Source organism: Scyliorhinus canicula, chromosome 4 (genome assembly GCF_902713615.1).
Source record: "Scyliorhinus canicula chromosome 4, sScyCan1.1, whole genome shotgun sequence".
Taxonomy (NCBI): Eukaryota; Metazoa; Chordata; class Chondrichthyes; order Carcharhiniformes; family Scyliorhinidae; genus Scyliorhinus; species Scyliorhinus canicula.
In genome coordinates this window covers 184,609,631-184,628,287 of record NC_052149.1, presented here as the reverse complement: position 1 = coordinate 184,628,287, position 18,657 = coordinate 184,609,631, and the positions used below count along the sequence as shown (strand labels likewise).

General features: G+C 50.0%; 1 protein-coding gene across 6 annotated transcripts in view; it reads left to right on the top strand.

Moving 5' to 3' along the window:
* ecscr (endothelial cell surface expressed chemotaxis and apoptosis regulator) overlaps positions 1–18,657 on the top strand; it is a 69,690-nt gene that overhangs the window by 44,002 nt on the left and 7,031 nt on the right. For all 6 annotated transcript variants that reach the window (XM_038793474.1, XM_038793471.1, XM_038793473.1 and 3 more), the window contains exons 5-6: positions 11,128–11,226; positions 12,122–12,196. In XM_038793474.1, coding sequence (XP_038649402.1) covers positions 11,128–11,226; positions 12,122–12,196 — 174 coding nt within the window. The remainder of the gene's footprint in view (positions 1–11,127; positions 11,227–12,121; positions 12,197–18,657) is intronic.

Sequence of the window (18,657 nt, the reverse complement as noted above, 5' to 3'; positions counted from 1 at the left end):
AGGGCCGAAGGGCCTGTTCTGTGCTGTACTGTTCTATGTTCTATGTTCTAAGGACAGAAAATTCACAAAATTGGCCTTAGTTCTTGCTGGAAGCTTAGAAACACATGAAGAGATCATTCTGAGTGCAGGCACTGAAAATGTAGCATGTGTATAATGAACAGGAAAAGGTCAAGAGTTACATTTTGAGGCATTCCACAAGTGACGATGAAGCCACAGAGTAAGAAGGCATTGCAGGAAATGTTAGTTGTGTTGCTGGTTATGTTGGTACAAATTAGAATGGAACAGATAAAGATAGAACATCATCGACCTCGAGTAGCCCAATCCCTAACGTGCTGTGGCTGATTTTGCACCCATGTCCACCATCGTGAGAACAGCAATGTGGGCAAAACATCCCGTGAGAATCAGGAAACGAGATTCTCACTGGCGAGATCTAATATCCCAATTTTCCATGCTCCTTGCCGGTGCCATAATGAGGTTCATGGTTCATGCCCAGAAAGGGCGAGAACCTAATTTTAATAGATTTACATACATTTTAGTCTCATTACCAAGTCCCCAACACATGATACCCCTTCACTGAATATTCAAGCCTTGCCGGAAAAATGGTAATCACTTTAAAGGTCCCCTCCCCCCACAGATGCAAGGAAAATTATAGCCCCCAGATGGAGAGAGACAAGCCCAAACAGTGCTATGAAACTGCCCCTTGGCACAGGTCAGCACTGCTAACTTGGCACTGCCAACCTGGCACTGGTAAGTGGGCACTGGCAATCTAGCAGTGCCAACCTGTGCCAGGGGCAGTGCCAAGGAAGACAGTCTGGAGATGCCCTTTGGGGCACGATTCACGTTATGTTTGTTGGGAGGAGGATTCCCTGATGCTGATGCTTGTGGTTGGGGGCGGGAAGCTCGGGATGCTGACACTGGTGTATGAGGGAGGGAGGGAGATCGGGAGGGGTTGGGGGGGGGGGGAATGAATGAGATCCCTGATGCTGATGATGGTGGTGGAGGGAGCACCCAATGCTTGTGTTTGCGTGGGGGATCCCACATGTTTTTTAAAAAATAATTTACGAGATGTGGAGGTCAGTGGTTCAGCCAGCATTTATTACCCATCCCTAGTTGCCCTTCAGAAAGTGGAGGTGAGTTGCCTTCTTGAATTTCTGCAGTCCCTGAGATGTAGGTACACCCACTGTGCTTTCAGGGAGGGGGTTTCATAACTTTGACCCAGCAACAGTGAAGGAACGGTGATAAATTTGCACTGGTGGGTGAGTGACTTGGAGGGGAACCTCCAGGTGGGGTTTCCCAGGTGTGTTGTTATATTTCTTTGAATAACATAAGCCGCTACTTGCTGTAGGCGCTGTTTAAGAATACTCCAGACTTCGAGGTAAGTTGAATGTATTTATTGAGCAATTAACAAAGCTCCTAAATGAGTTCTAGCTCTACTGATCTGACTCTAGTAACACGGTAAACTCGACTAACTATATGAACTTACTCTAAACCACGTGTGGTGGTATGACGGTGATACTTGCTACACACGTCTTGCTCTCTAGGTTTCTGCCAGTGGAAGGGGCTGAGGGCCTGTGTGTCATGTCTTTTATAGTGGTGGTGTGATGCCCACTTGTGGTGATGCCACCCCTGGGTGTTCTGATTACCCATTGGTTGTGTCTGGTTCTGATTACCCATTGGTTACATGTCTACATATCATTACACCAGGTATCCTGTCTTTCTAGATACTAGTGGTTGTGGGTTTTGAAGGTGCTGCACAAGGAGCCTTGTGGAGTTCCTGCAGTGCATCTTGTAGATGGTAGACACAGCTGCCACTATTCGTCGGTGGTGGAGGGATTGAATGTTTGTGGAAGGGAAAGCAATCAATTGGGTTGCTTTGTCCTGGATGGTGTCGAGCCTCTTGAGTGTTGTTGGAGCTGCACTCATCCAGGCAAGTGGAGAGTTTTCCATTACACTCCTGACTTGTGGCTCGTAGATGGTGAACAGGATTTGGCTGGTCAGGAGTTGAGTTACTCGCTGGATGATTCCTAGCCTTTGACTTGCCCTGGTAGCCACAGTATTAATATGGCTATTCCAGTTCAGTTTCTGATCGATGGCAACCACCAGGATGTTGATTGTGGGAGATTCAGCAATAGTAATGCCATTGAATGTTAAAGAGCCTTGGTTAGGTCCTTTTTTCTAGGAGATGGTCATTTTCTTGTAGTTATGTGGCTCGCATGTAACTTGCCACTTGTCAGCCCAAGTTTGGATGTTGTCCAGGTCTTGTTGCATTTGGACTTGAATTGCTTCAGTGTTTGAGGAGTTGTAAATGATGTTGCACATTGTGCAGTCATCTGTGAACATTACCATTTCCGACCTTGTGATGGAAGAGATGTCATTGATGAAGCAGCTGAAGATGGTTGGGCCAGAACCACTACCCGGAGGAACACCTGCAGTGATGTCCAACCACCACAGCCATCTTCCTTTGTGCCAGGTATGACTCCAACCAGTGGTGAATTTTCCCCATGATTCCTATCGACTCCAGTTTAGCTAGGGCTCCTTGGGGCCATACTTGTTCAAATGTTGCTTTGATGTCAAAGGCAGTCACTCTCACCTCACCTCTGGCATTCAGTTCTTTTATCCATGTTTGAACCAAGGCTGTAATGTGGTCAGGAGCTGAGTGACCCTGGCGGAACCTAAACTGAGCATCCGTGAGCAGGTTATTGCTGAGTAAGTGCCACTTGATAGCACTATTGATGACCCCTTCCATCACTTTGCTGATGATGGAGAGTAGACTGATAGGGTGGTAATTAGCTGGGTTGGATTTGTCCTGTTTCTTGTGTACAGGACGCACCTGGGCAATTTTCCACATTGCCGTTTAGACGCCAGTGTTGGAGCTGTACTGGAACAGCTTGGTTCGGGGTGCGGCAAGTTCTGGAGCTCAAGTCTTCAATACTGTTGCTGGAATATTGTTAGAGCCCATAGCCTTTGCAGTATCCAGTGCCTTCAGCCATTTCTTGATATCAGGTGGAGTGTATCATATTGGCTAAAGACTGACATCTCTGATGCTGGGGAACTCTGGAGGAGATCGAGATGGATCATCCACTCGGCACTTCTGGCTGAAAATTTTTGTGAATACATCAGCCTTGTCTTTTGCACCGATGTGCTAGGCTCCTTCATCATTGAGTTTGGGGATATTTGTGGAGCCTCTTCCTCCAGTGAGTTATTTGATTGTCCACCACCATTCACAACTGGAAGTAGCAGAGCTTAGATCTGATGTGTTTGTTGTGGAATCGCTTCGCTCTGTTTATTATTTGCTGCTCATACTGTTTGGCACGCAAGTAGGCCTGTCTTGTAGCTTCAGCAGCTTGGCACCTCATTTTTAGGCATGTCTGGTGTTGCTCCTGGCGTACTCTCCTGCACTCTTCATTGAACCAGGGTTGATCCCTTGGCGTGGTGGTAATGATAGAGTGAGGGATACGCCAGGCCATGAGGTTGCAGATTGTGGTTGAATACAATTCTGCTGATGGCTCTCAGCGCTTCATAGATGCCCAGTCTTTAATTTCTAGATCTGTTCGAAGTCTATCCCATTTAGCACAGCGGTAATGCCACACAACACGATGGGGGATATCCGCAATGAAAGACGGGACTTTGTCTCCACAAGGACTGTGCTGTGGTCATTTTTGCCAACACTGTCATGAGCAGATGCAACTGCAGCAGACAAGTTGGTGAGGATGAGGTCAAGTATTGTTTTTGCTCTAGTTGATTCCTTCATTATCTGCTGCAGCCCAGTCTAGCAGCTATGTCCTTTAGGGTCCAGCCAGCTCGGTCTGTGGTGGTACTACCAAGCCGCTCTTGGTAATGGACATTGAAGTCTTCCACCCAGAGTACATTCTATGCCCTTTCTACCCTCAGTGCTTCCTACAAGTGGCGTTCAACATGGAAGAGTACTGATTTATCATCCCTCCTTCTGCACTGTAGGGATTTATTTTCACTGCTGTTTGGGGCATCCTTGTTGGCTCTGTCAGGCCCCTCCCTGCCACAGTGACGGTATAAAACACGTCCACTGATTTCTTTTCCAGAGTGGCTCAAACGTTAGACTAAAAACACGGCAGTGAAACTGGAGAGGCACATGCCGGATTTCAGTCAGAGCCTAACACTGAAATATTATGGGAAAATTTTGCCCATCTATCTTAAATTTCTCACATACGAAATCAGCCTGTCTCTATACCATAAATTTTCAACTTCTTCCAATGCTACATGCCAGTTCACAACACGTACATACCTGAGTTTGGACAACCGTGTGAATTTCTTCTATTCCTCCATTGCAAGGGATCAGTTCCAATGCTGTAGTTATCTAAGAGTCGGAGTTGGGAAGATAGAAGGGGCAATATAGAAGGGGAACAGATGCGTGAAATAGGGTTGGGGATTGATGCCTGTGTAGGGGGGTAAGCATGTTAATAAAAACAAAAAATGGATACCAAGAAAATTGATGTGGAGATGCCGGCATTGGACTGGGGTGAGCACAGTAAGAAGTCTTACAACACCAGGTTAAAGTCCAACATGTTTGTTTCAAACACTATCTTTCGGAGCACTGCTCCTTCCTCAGATAAATGAAGAGATTTGTTCCAGAAACATATATATAGACAAATTCAAAGATGCCAGACAATGCTTAGAATGCGAGCATTTGCAGGTAATTGAATCTTTACAGATCCAGAGATAGGGGTAACCCCAGGTTAAAGAGGTGTGAATTGTCTCAAGCCAGGACAGTTGGTAGGATTTTGCACGCCGAGGCCAGATGGTGGGGGATGAATGTAATGCGACATGAATCCCAGGTCCCGGTTGAGGCCGTACTCATGTGTGCGGAACTTGGCTATAAGTTTCTGCTCAGCAATTCTGCGTTGTCGCGTGTCCTGAAGGCCGCCTTGGAGAACGCTTACCCGGAGATCAGAGGCTGAATGCCCTTGACTGCTGAAGTGTTCCCCGACTGGAAGAGAACATTCCTGCCTGGTGATTGTTGTGCGATGTCCATTCATTCGTTGTCACAGTGTCTGCATGGTCTCGCCAATGTACCATGCTTCTGGCCATCCTTTCCTGCAGCGTATGAGGTAGACAACATTGGCCGAGTCGCACGAGTATGTACGGCTACCGAAGAAAATTGATTACAGTGAAAGACAGCAAGAGGCAGCAGCATTACAGGGCATTGATTATAACAATGGGCGAGATTCTCCGACACCCCGCCGGGTCGGAGAATCGCCGGGGGGCGGCGTGAAACCCGTCCCTGCTAGCTGCCGAATTCTCCGGCGCCAGAGGTTTGACGGGGGTGGGAATCACGCCGCGCCGGTCAGCTGGCCCCCCCTCGGCAATTCTCCGGCCCGCGATGGGCCGTAGTCCTGCCCGTTCTATGCAGGTCCTGCCGGCGTAAATTAGAGTTGGTCCCTTACCGGCGGGACCTGGCGGCGCGGGCGGGCTCCGGGGTTCTCGGGGGGGCGCGAGGCGATCTGGCCCAGTAAGGTGCCCCCACAGTGGCCTGGTCCGCGATCAGGGCCCACCGATCCGAGGGTGGGCCTGTGCCGTGGGGACACTTTATTCCTACATGCTGGCCATGTAAGCCTCCGCGATAGCCGGCGCGTAGGTGAACCCCCTCCCCTGCACATGCGCGGCGATTATGTCAGCAGCCACTGACGCTCCCGCGCATGCGCGGACTCGCACCGGCTTGCGAAGTCCCTTTGGCCCCAGCTGGGTGGCGCCTTCCACGCTGGCTGGCAGGGCGCAAACCACTCCGGCTCCGGCCTTGCCCCTGAAGGTGCGGAGGATTCCGCACCTTTGGGGCGGCCCGACGCCGGAGTAGTTCCCGCTGTACCGTACCGCTGTGACCCCCCCCCCCGCCCCGCCGGGTATGGGAGAATCCCGCCCAATATTTTTCAAACTGTTTTGCCCGGGACCCATTTTTGCCAACTGACCGCCCTTTGGGATCCATGCCAGCCGACCTTCGGGACCCACGCCGGCCGATCTTCGGGACCCACACCAGCCGACCTTCGGGACCCACACCAGCTGATCTTTGGGACCCATACCGGCCGACCTTCGGGACCCACGCCGGCCGACCTTTGGGACCCACGCCGGCCGACCTTCGCGACCCACGCCAGCCAACCTTCACGACCCATCATTTTCCCTTATCTTTAATGCGAGAGGTGAGCCTGGACGTATATTTTATAGTCTAGAGTAGTGACGAATCAGAAATGACCTTATTGAAACAGGCATTATTCTCTCAGGACTCTACAGAGCACATGTAGAATGTAAGTTTTCCTCAGCCTGGGAATATAGCCTGCAAATTACAATGCAACGATTTTAAACATAGATGAGGAGGAATTATTTAACTCAATGTATTGTGAATCTTTTTAATGTATAATATACACTATCAAAGAGAGTTCTGCAGGCTCAGCCATTGAGCATGTTCAAGGCTGAATTGCATGTTGAAGGCATGAAGACTGAATTGAAATTTCAGGTCAGCGCACTGATGTCAGGAGGAGGCGGTGCTTCTCTCTGGGCTCCGGGCATGCGCACTAGTGAGCGGGCATGCATGTGCAGCGTGCTCACATTTTTCAAGCTGGTCGCAGCCGTCAGTTTTAAAGCCGGTCACAGCCAGCATTTTTAAAAGCTGGCTGCTGCGGCCGTTGCGCCTGAATTTCCATGATTGGGAACGCCACGATGGATATCTTCGCAGCCCTCCCGACACCCACCCGTGGCCCACCCGCGGGTTGCAACCGCCTCTTTGAAAATGCCTAGATTAGAGGAAATGGATGCAAGGAAGCTCAATGCATGATAGTGAAAAAAGAAATGGAGATTAATGAGGAGTAGGTTGGGTGAATTAAATGATTTAATAGAGAGGAAAGGGACAGAATCTAGGGTTGGTGCTTTCCGTAGAAAGAGGAAGAAGCTAGGACCTTGGAGAAGGGGGGATTCTGGACTGGGTCCCTGGCATAGAATGCCACCCCAGTGACTTCCCACAAATGTTTCATGAAAGGGAAATTTTGTTTGACTAATTTATTGGAGTTCTTAGAGGAAGGAATGAACAACATGCATGAAAGGGAACCTATGGATGTGGTATACTTGGATTTCCAAAAAACATTTGATAAGGTGCCACCTCAAATGTTACTACTCAGAACAAGAGCTCACATTGTAGGTGTTAACATATTGGCATGGATATAAAATTGCTCAGCTAAAATGAAACAGAGAATAAGGATAAATTGATCATTTTTAGGTTGGTTGTAACTAGTGAAGTGACGCAGGAATCAGGGCTGGGGCCTCAACTATTTGCAATCTATATCAATGAATCACAGAATCACAGAATAGTTACAACGCAGAAGGAGACCATTTGACCCATTGTGCCTACACTGATTCTCCAAACGAGCATCATGAATTAGTGTCGTCCCTTGCCTTTTCCCCGTACCCCTGCACATTTTTTCTTTTCAAGTAATCATCTAATGCCCACGGAATGCTTTGATTGAACCTGCCTCCAACACATTTCCAGGCAGCGCATTCCAAACCCGAGCAACTTGCACAAAAAAGTTTATTCTCACATCACATTTGCTTCTTTTGCAAATCAGTTTAAATCTGTGCCCTCTCGTTCTTGATCCTTTTATGAGCAGAAACAGTTTATTCCTATCTACTCTGTCCAGGCCCCTCATAATTTTGAACATCTCTATCAAATCTCATCTTAGCCTTCTTCTCGCCAGTGAGAACAATCCCAATCTCTCCAAGCTTTCCTCATAACCGAGGTTTCTCATACCTGGATCCATTCTTGTAAACCTCATCTGCACTCTCTCCAATATATTCACATCCTTCCTATAATATGGTGCCCAGAACTGCACACATTAAAAAAGTAAATTCATCATAGTCCCAGATGACCCTAGGCTGCTTTCCCCTTTGAGGGGGAGAGCCGACTGGTGGTGATTTAACCTGAGGATCAACGCACATCAGGTGAGGGGTAAAGTTGAGAAGGCGAGGACTTCATAAATAATCTCAGCTGGTCCGGGAATTGAACCCTTGTTGTTGGCCTCACTTTGGTTGAGAAGGTGAGGACTTCATGAATAATTTTAGCCGGTATGGGAATTGAACCGGCGCTGTTTGCCTTGCTCTGCATCACAAACCAGCTGTCCACAGTCTCCCATCTGAGATCTAACTATTGTTTTTTATAAGTTTAGAACTTGCTCTTGTACTCAATGCACGTATTATAAAGCCCAGAATACTATATGCTTTATTAATTGCTCTCTCCTCCTTTCCTCACCTTTAATGATATATGTACATATACACCCAGGATCCTCTGTTCCTGCACCCGCTTAAGAAATTTACCCCTTCTTTTATATTGTTTCTCCATGTTCTTCTTACTAAAATGCATCACCTGACATTTATCCACATTGACCTTCTTCTACCACTTAGCTGCCCACTCGACTTGTCTGTTTCCTGTCAAAGTTCAATACTGCCCTCTTCACAGTTTACAATACTTCCAAGTTTTGTGTCATCCGCAAACTTTGAAATTGTCAATGACTTGGGTGGCAGGACCGAAACATGGGCCGGGATGCTCCCCTACCCGGTGGGGCGGGGGTTCCCGGCGTGTCGGAGTGGCGTGAACCACTCCGGCGTCGGGCTGCCCCAAAGGTGCGGAATTCTCCACACCTTTAGGGGCCAAGCCCTCACATTGAGGGGCTAGGCCCGCGCCGGAGTGGTTCCCACTCCACCGGCTGGCGTGAATGGCCTTTGGTGCTACGCCAGCCGGGGCCGAAAGGACTTCGCCTGCCGGCGTAAGTCCGCGCATGCGCCGGAGCGTCAGCGGCTGCTGACATCATACAGGCGCATGTGCAGGGGAGGGGGTCTCTTCCGCCTCCGCCATGGTGAAGACCATGGTGGAGGCAGAATAAAAAGAGTGCCCCCACGGCAAAGGCCCGCCCGCCGATCGGTGGGCCCCGATCGCGGGCCAGGCCACCATGGGGGCACCCCGCGGGGTCAGGTCGCCCCGCGCGCCCCCCCCCCCCCCCCCCCCCCCAGGATCCTGGAGCCCGCCCGCGCCGCCAATCCCGCCGGTCAGGTAGGTGTTTTGATTCCCGCTGGCGGGAGAGGCCTGTCAGCGGCAGGACTTCGGCCCATCGCGGGCCGGAGAATCGCCCAGGTTGCTAAATTTTGCTAATGACACAAATTAAGGTAAAGAGTAAGTTGTGAAGAGGATATGTGGAGTCTGTAAAGAGATATAGATATTTTAAGTGAGTGGGCAAAACTAGGCAGTTGGAGTATAATGTGGAAAAATGAAAATTTGTCCATTTTGGCAGGCTGAACGGGAAGTTGAGCATTTTATTTAAATGGAGAGATTGTAGAACTCTGTGGTACATAGAGATCTTCATGTCCTGACATATGCATCACAAACAATTAGTATGCAGGTACAACAGGTGATTAGGAAGGCAAATGGAATGTTGGGCTGGATTCTCCGCTCCATGATGCCGGCAACATGGAAGGCGCTAGGCAGACAATCGGAAATTGAGGTACATGGAGGGATCCAAACCGACCGTTATGCTCCAGCCCCTGCTGATGGCAGGATCGGGCTTCACGCCCGACCGCCAGTGGGATGTTACAAATGGATGCAAACGAGACCTAACGACCCATTTGCATCCACTTAATGGTCCTGGCACCAGAATCTCCAGGCCCTCGTGATACTCTGGTACTCCGGGCCAGGAATCACGTGGGCGGGGATCACCACTGGTATTTACTAGCGTGACTCTGATGTGGTGGACCTTGCTGTGGGACAAGGAGGTAATCCCTTAAGGGAGTTGTCCCAAAATCTACCCGAGGGCCACCCTTCCCCCCTCCATGCACGGCCTGCTATCCGTTCCCTGCCAGACTGTCCCCCAACGCCACCCCCCGAGACACATTTAAAACAGGAGACACCCCAGAGACCCACTAAATGGGGAGACCCACCAGAGACCCCTAGATTGGGAGACCCCCCACAGAGACGCTCTCACTAGAGGAATCCCGTTCAAAATTGCAGCCCAATGGCAGGATTCCCTCGGGAATCGCTCGCATTCCTTGCCATGCAGAAATTTGCATGGTGAGGGATGATGAATTGCTTCCTGTCAGAGCGCAAATCAGTTCCAATTCCCTCCAACAGGAGAATTCTCTGGTTGTTGCGATTCCATTCTCCTGCAGGCAGTGCAGCCCACCAGCGGGATTCCTGGCGGCATGCGGTGGTTACAATGGGAAATCCCATTAACAATTGGCGGGAAGGTAGAATTTCACCACCAGTGAATCGTGTGCTGTTGAGAAAAACATGGAGGGTGCACTGGAGAATCCCCCCCAAAGTCTCCCAAATGGAGAATCCTGTTCCTTGATGTTTAATTTAAGGGGAATGGAATATAAAAGTAGGGATTATTTGTTACTGATGTACAGGATATTGGTGAGACCACACCTAGAATACTGTGTACAGTTTTGGTCTCCTTACTTAAGAAAGGATAGGATGCATTAGAAGAAATTCAGAGAAGGTTCACTTGACTGGTTCCTGGTTTACGGGGCTATTTTATAAGGAAAACTTGAACAGTTTGGGCTGGTATCCATTGGAGCTAAGAAGAATGAGAGGTGCCTTTACTGAAAAATGATTCTGAGGGGGCTTGACAGGGTGGATGCTGAGAGGCTGTTTCCACTTATCGGAGGAAGTAGAACTAGGGAACACAGTTTAAGAATTAGGGCCTCCCATTTCAGACAAAGATCAGGAGAATTATTTTTCTCTCAGAGGGTTGTTAGTCTGTGGCATTCACTTTCCCAGAGAAAGGTGGAGACTGGGTCATTGAATATAATTAAAGCTGAGTTGGAAAGATTCTTGATTTACAAGGAACTCAGGGTAAACAGAAAGTAGTGCTGAGGCCATAATCTGATGAACCAAGATCTCATCAAATGGTGGGGCAGGCTCAAGAGGCCAAATGGCCATCTCCTGCATCTAATTCATATGGTCTTGTGTATCATGTTCTTGTGTTGTATTCAACAATGTTGATTCCAGAGAGTTCTGACAATCTAGATCCTTATTCAAATTCCCTGTCTCCAGTCATTATTTGTCAGTGTTTGCAATTATCAGTTACATTGCACCTGTTTTTACCTGATTTTTCTTTACAGTTAACACAAGCACTGCTGCTCAGCCACCGTTTACCTCTGTGCTATCCACTGTACAGGGCGCATATTTCATAACAGCAACCAGCAAGACTGAAGTAGCAGGTAAAGACAGTCACTGGATTAACTCTATATTCGTGAACAAAGGGCAGCAGGCAGATAAATGAGTTTGGGGTTGGCATACTCCTAGAGTACGTCGTTTTGGAGCCGGCGGAGCATCGCAAAAGGGGTGCCGCCCCGATTTCAGCACCAACGTAGATTCACCGGCCGATTGCCGAATGTGATTTAGGTGTCCGAGAATCCCGCTCAGGGTTTCTCATCTGCCAGCCCAGGCTAGCCATTTTCCAGTCAAACTTTCTCATCAGGTTTTTTTTAAAACACAGGTCACCGATATCAAAATGGTTCCTGTGCATCAGTGAAATGACATAATGATGCCATTTGCATTGTGTCATAAAGGCATCCACATACTGCAGCTCTGAGGACTGATTATATATTTGTCAACCCAGAGACAACAGGTTTCAGCAACTATCAGGTTTACAGGCCTGGTAGGTATCCTGTTGTTGTGCAGCTGATTGAGCAGGATCCATTATAGGAACAATTCCCCTACTTCCTGTACTGACTCTTACACACCATACTTCAAGGGAATTATGGAATTAATTTAAGGAACCAATGGGGGAAGATTTCTATGTCGAGGAACATAGACAGGCTCCATTATGAGAAAACCTGCCTCAAGGCACAACCTGTCATTGTCATAGTCATTTGCAAGTGTGAATTTAATGTCGTATTAATGAACCAGGTGTTTCATATTTATTTGTGACTGTGAAAGTCACACGTCTTTGAAAATGAACAATAAAAGTTCACAAGCATGAGAATTGAATGTTTAGAGTAACTGCCTAAAATTAGCACAAATCAAAATACCCTGGTTTGAAGGTTTTTATTTCAACTGTGTATTCAATAATTAGCATGGCATTGGTTATATGTTCTTGTTTTCTGTTGCCAGATCCTGCATCTGGGTTAGAGCCAAGCACAGCTCCTGCAGCAAGTGGATCCAGTTCTTTGTCTGTACTAGCCTTTGGTAATGTTCTGCAATTAAATATTAAGTTAACTTAGTCAATCTGCTGTGTCTTTTATATCTCTGGTCAATTGTCACAGATGGTTGAATGCAAATGTTAGGCAGGGTAAACATAAAGTCATGGAGGTGCTCAAAATAAAAGTGGATTATGTGATGAGGTTGCCAATTGATTCCACGTTTTCACCTTGCCATTGTATTCCATGTAGGAATCATAGATCATAGAATTTACAGTGCAGAAGGAGGCCATTTGGCCCATCGGCTCTTGGAAAGAGCACCCTATTTAACCCTACACCTCCATCCTATCCCCGTAACCCTGCAACCCCATCTAACCTAAGGGCAATTTGGTGTGGCCAATCCACATAACCTGCACATCTTTGGACTGTAGGAGGAAACCGGAACACCCGGAGGAAACCCACGCACACACGGGGAGAACGTGCAGACTTCGCACAGACAGTGCCTCAAGCGGGAATCGAACCTGGGACCCTGGTGCTGTGAAGTCATAGTGCTAACCACTATGCTACCGTGCTGCCAGCCCAGGCTAGCCATTTTCCAGTCAAATTTTCTCATTAGTTTTTTTTCGGGGATTCAGGGGTAAATCCTGCGAAATTCCTCTCTTGATAAAGAGAGCCAGATTATTATTACTCTGATGGGTTGGTCAAGTTGAGAAATTTCCTAACTCGCTGGACCTGCTGTCGTTAAAAGGCACCCTAATATGCTCAATATTTGCTTTGGTCGGGTTGGCTTGGGATGGGATAGAGTCAGGTCCACCAACCCAGAAGAAGAGTGTGGTGATCACAAGGAAGGACGTGTGCTGTGGCGTGTTGGATAGCAGGCCCATGTGGTTTTCTGAGACTTTGTCCCAGCTGCTTTACAATCTGTTAGACCTTCTAGCCCTCACTCCCTCACCCACTCCCATGCCCTCTCAAACCCACCCATGCCAAATCAATGCCAGCTCATTCCCACCTCCATGTCCTGCATCACCCTCATGTCACTTCCACAGCCTCTCATTCAACATCCACCATTAGAAGACTTCGTGGAGATTTAAAAAATGTATTTAACTATCTAGCAGCTAGGACAAACCAAGATGGGCCTGCATTACCGGCCTAGCTGGGCCGAGCGCCAGGAAGCTGTGGCAATTCCCGCTCGCTACCGCACTTCGAAATGTCTCCGTTGAATCGCGCCCTAAGTGTTGACCGGTACCGGCACAGAACTTGTGCAGTTCCACGACAGCAAAACTGCCATCGCATCTGGACCGATTTTGCTACTGTTGAGGGGCTAGCACCGGCGCCACGTGGAACACAATCAATTTCAATGAGAAACAGTGTGGGATTCACCAGATTCACGATTGACACACAGGAGGCTGACAAGCTACAGCCGAATATACACACTTCACTCCCCACGCACACCATCCCAGCCAACAAGATGGCAGCAAGGAGAGCAGTTCCACGCTTCACCAACACCGAGCTGGAGACCCTCCTCGACCCAATGGAGGAGAGGCAGATGGCCCAGTACCGCAGCCTAGGGAGGTGGCTACCAGCCGCCGCCGTTCGCCATGCCTGGGCACAGGTGGCAGAGGCAGTGAGAGCCATGGGGAGCACCTAACAGACAAACCAGCAGTGTCGGAAAAAACTGCATGACCTCCTCAGGGCAGCCAGAGTGAATAGGCAGTACTGTGCCCCTGGCAGTAACCCCCATCCCGCACACCCATGACCCTACCCCCTCCCAACCCAGAGGGCAGCCGAACCCCCACCCTGCAAAACATTCCGCACCCATACTGGCTGCCATGGCCGGGTGCCCTGGCTACTGAGGCTACCAACTACCCAACTCCTGGGCTGCATGCATTGGTCTATCTAACACTGTCATTTTCCGATTGCCCTCCCCCCTAGGAGAAGGCCGCCCATAACCGCCAGGAGTGGGAGAAGACTGGAGGGGAACAATCGGACTTACAGCCCTTCACCATGGCAGAGCAGAGGGCCCTGGACATGGTTGGTGGCCCGGAGGAAAGGGAGGTCACCGGGGTGGAGTTTGGCCGTGGGCAAGGAAGGTGGACCCTGCTGAGTTGCGCTTCTCCATGACACATGTGTTAAACCACACCCCGCTCCCAACACCACCCCCGCACCACCCTAACCTCCACCCTCACCCTACAACACCATCACCTCACCACCACACACACCCTCACCCCCACCACCCCCACTCCCCCCAGACAGCAGTCTAATCATGTGTCTTGTCTTGTGTCTTGCAGAACCTGCTGGTGATGGAACGGGCCCATCTGGTGTCCCCCGCCCCCAGCCAGTGCCACAGCCGGAGCCCCCTGAGCGAGCACTGACAATGAGAGCAGCTCGGACACCAGCCCTCCACCCGAGTTGCAGGACACCCAGGAGCTTGAATCTGAGGATGACACTGACTTCCCGTCAAAGCTGTCTCCAACATCCTCCGCCATCCCAGAAACACTCACCTCAGCTGGGCACTTTAGTGAAGAGGTTCATGGGACACTACCTGGTGCGCACCACATAGCTGATCCATTACATCAGATGGAGGTAGGAAGTCCCGAGGGTGCAGGTCGGCCCCAGGAACTAGCTGCTGTTCTGATGGATTTCAGGCTTCTGGAACAGACAGTTCCATCGATCGTGGAGATGCAGTCGCAGAGCCAAGGACTCCATGAAGAGCTGTAGGCGATCATCCAGCATCTGCAGGTACAATTGGAGGAGTCCAACCACGTGCAGGAGTGGTGATGACCATACATGCCACCCAGGCCAACATTGCACGGGTGGCGTCCGCGGCGGAGGCATTGGTGGCGAAGGTTTCGGATACGTGCCATCAGCCACGGCCACAGTGGATAACCCCTGTTACCCAGGAACCAAGCACCTAGCCGATGATGTGCAGCTGATGGCCACATATCAGCTGCATGTTCATCGAGTGGAACTTTTTTTGGTTTGTTTAGAGTGGCCTGTCATCTGCAGGTGCTCATGGGTGCCATCCATCCCGTCGATCACCCCCTGGACCCAGAGCATCCCATCGATGGGCGGTAAACCCCGCTGCCATGCACCCTGGTGGGCTTTGTCCACATTGAAGTGGATGCATTGAGCCATCTGGGCATATAGGGCCAAGTGATGGCACTGATGCACCTTTGCTTTGAGGTCTGTGAGATCCCGGACAGGTCCTGGAAGGACCCAGTGGTGTAAAGGTTCAGGGCGACCGTCACCTTGACGGCCATCGGGAGTGGGTGTCCTCCCCCATACCCACGCGGTGCCAGGTGTGCAATGATCGGGCAGATATGTTGCACTGTCTACCTGCTGAGCCAGAGTCTTCAATGGCATGCCTGGTCCAGCGGGTCATCGAAACGCAGGGGCTGCCGGTACAAACAAGGCCTCATGCGACGCTTCCCTGGCACCTCCTCCTCCTTGGCTTTTGGGCAGCTGGGTCTCCACCTTGGGCGGCTGCCTCCTGTTCCTCTGTGGCTCTCTCCGCTGCTGCTCGCTCCGGTGCTGCATGCTCACTGCTACAGTTTCCTCCTGCTCGAGCTGCACCAGCGTGTACTGTCGCAGAGCATCCCCCAGGGCTGCAGCGACCAGCAAGAAGGCCACCATTGCTGATTGAATTCCAATATCTATTATCTGCAGGGGGTGAAAGGCCGATATATTAGCATGGTACATACTCACATGCCCAACCAGGTCCATCGGTATACCTGGTGGCCTCGGTTGGCACTCCGGGCTCCGCCCCGTATTCCCCTCCCTCCCCTATCCTCGCACCCCTGGTGCCGTCAGTGGCTGGCACCATGTGGGCCTGTGGCCCTGGCGTCTGTCCCTGATGTCAGGGTTACCGTCGGCTGGCACTGCCCTTACCAGTGTTTTCTCTGCGGCCCCACCCGGTGCCCCCATTGCCCATGGGTGGGCCGCCTGATGCCCTGCCGGTGGGTGGCAGCTGGTTGGGTGGTGACGGGGGTAGGGCTGAAGGCGGGGTGCAGGTGTGGGACACCTATATGGTCGGTGTCGTTCTGCAGAAGCAAGGGTCAAGGTGGGTGGTCAGTGGGGTGCGCAACAAGATGGCTGCCTTTCAGGCCATGGCAATTGTGGCCGGTGCCTGGACACCATCCCAGATCCGTGTCGGCCACATGGCCCGTTCCCCTATCACCTCTATCACCCCTCTGGCTCTGGCAGGTTCACCCCAACCCCAACCCAAGCCAGCCCGGCCAGTGTCCAGCCCAGAAGCCCAAAGTCATTCCTCTCTGTGTCCTACCTCCTCTCTCTCCCTCATCAGCCATACCGACGGTTTCATGATTGTTAAAACACAAGTGAACTGCGCCATCAGGAACTCAGCGCAGGCAGAGAATCGGAGAGGCCCTGAAGAATACTGGGTCGGGTCTGCTAATGACATGCAAACGGTGTCTCCCGTACGTATGTTCTAGACCGCATTGACGCTACTGTCGAGGTGTTGGAGAATTGTGATTTGGTGTCAAATCGGCGCCTGCCGTGATTTTACCGTCGGAACCACTTCTCTGGTCAATAGCGTTTCGCAATTTCGGTGTCAGCCAACGGAGAATCCCGCCCATGGACCTTGAGGCAGAAGTATGCACAGAAGTGCACTCAGAGGACTTAGCTTTAATTACTGAAAGAGGTATCAGAACACAACTGATGCTGGAATTGTGATTTCAGATTTAGATAGCTACTTTAGTCACCAGTATCTTTGCCCCCAGCATCAGGGACTAATCCTTCAATCCAGTAGTCATCTGAGAATATGACAACACGTAAACCCTTGTGATTGAACAGTGTAAAGTATTGGAATTTCATCATTTTGGTTCCTTTTGCACTTTGTCTAAATTAAAACCAGTGTAAATTAATGGGTATGTCACCACCGTCACAGACTTCATCAGCAAATGCGTGGACGACTGCATGCCAAAGGTAGCAGTACGTACGTTCCTCAACTGGAAACCTTGGCTCAATCGCGAGATTGACTCCCTACTGAAGGACACATCTGAGGCGTTCAAGTCAGACGACCCTGACCTGTACAAGAAATCTAGATACGACCTCCGCAAAGCCATCCGAGATGCCAAGAAAGAATATCAAACCAAGACAGACTCTCAGCGATTGTGGCAAGGACTAAACAACATAACAGGCTACAAAGTGAAGCCGAGCAGTATCTCTGGCAGCAGCGCACCCCTCCCCGATGAACTCAATGCATTCTATGCTTGGTTCGAGCAGGTAACCAACAATCCGCTGTCGAGTGCCCCAGCAGCCAATAACTCACCCATACCCACTGTCACAGCTTCTGAAGTCAGATCGGCCTTCCTGAAAGTGAACCCTCGGAAGGCGATGGGCACAGATGGGATTCCTGGTTGTGCACCATCATACAACCATCATACCGGTGCCAAAGAAGAACCAGGCAACGTGCCTCAATGGCTACCGTCCGATGGCCCTGACTTCAGTCGTAACAAAGTGCTTTGAGAGGTTGATCATGAAGCGCATCACCTCCATACTCCCAGAACGCCTTGATCAACTGCAATTCGCATACCGTCGCAACCGGTCCACAGCAGACGCCATTTCCCTGGCCCTACACTCATCCCGAGAACATCTCGACATAAGACCATAAGACCATAAGACATAGGAGTGGAAGTAAGGCCATTCGGCCCATCGAGTCCACTCCACCATTCAATCATGGTTGATTTCAACTCCATTTACCCGCTCTCTCCCCATAGCCCTTAATTCCTCGGGAAATCAAGAATTTATCAATTTCTGTCTTAAAGACACTCAATGTCCTGGCCTCCACCGCCCTCTGTGGCAATGAATTCCACAGACCTACCACTCTCTGGCTGAAGAAATTTCTCCTCATCTCTGTTCTAAAGTGACTCCCTTTTATTCTAAGGCTGTGCCCCCGCGTCCTAGTCTCCCCTGCTAATGGAAACAACTTCCCTACGTCCATCCTATCCAAGCCATTCATTATCTTGTAAGTTTCTATTAGATCTCCCCTCAACCTCCTAAACTCCAATGAATATAATCCCACGATCCTCAGACGTTCATCGTATGTTAGGCCTACCATTCCTGGGATCATCCGTGTGAATCTCCGCTGGACCCGCTCCAGTGCCAGTATGTCCTTCCTGAGGTGTGGGGCCCAAAATTGCTCACAGTATTCTAAATGGGGCCTAACTAGTGCTTTATAAAGCCTCAGAAGTACATCCCTGCTTTTATATTCCAAGCCTCTTGAGATAAATGACAACATTACATTTGCTTTCTTAATTACAGACTCAACCTGCAAGTTTACCTTTAGAGAATCCTGGACTAGGACTCCCAAGTCCCTTTGCACTTTAGCATTATGAATTTTGTCACCGTTTAGAAAATAGTCCATGCCTCTATTCTTTTTTCCAAAGTGCAAGACCTCGCACTTGCCCACGTTGAATTTCATCAGCCACTTCTTGGACCATTCTTCTAAACTGTCTAAATCTTTCTGCAGCCTCCCCACCTCCTCAATAC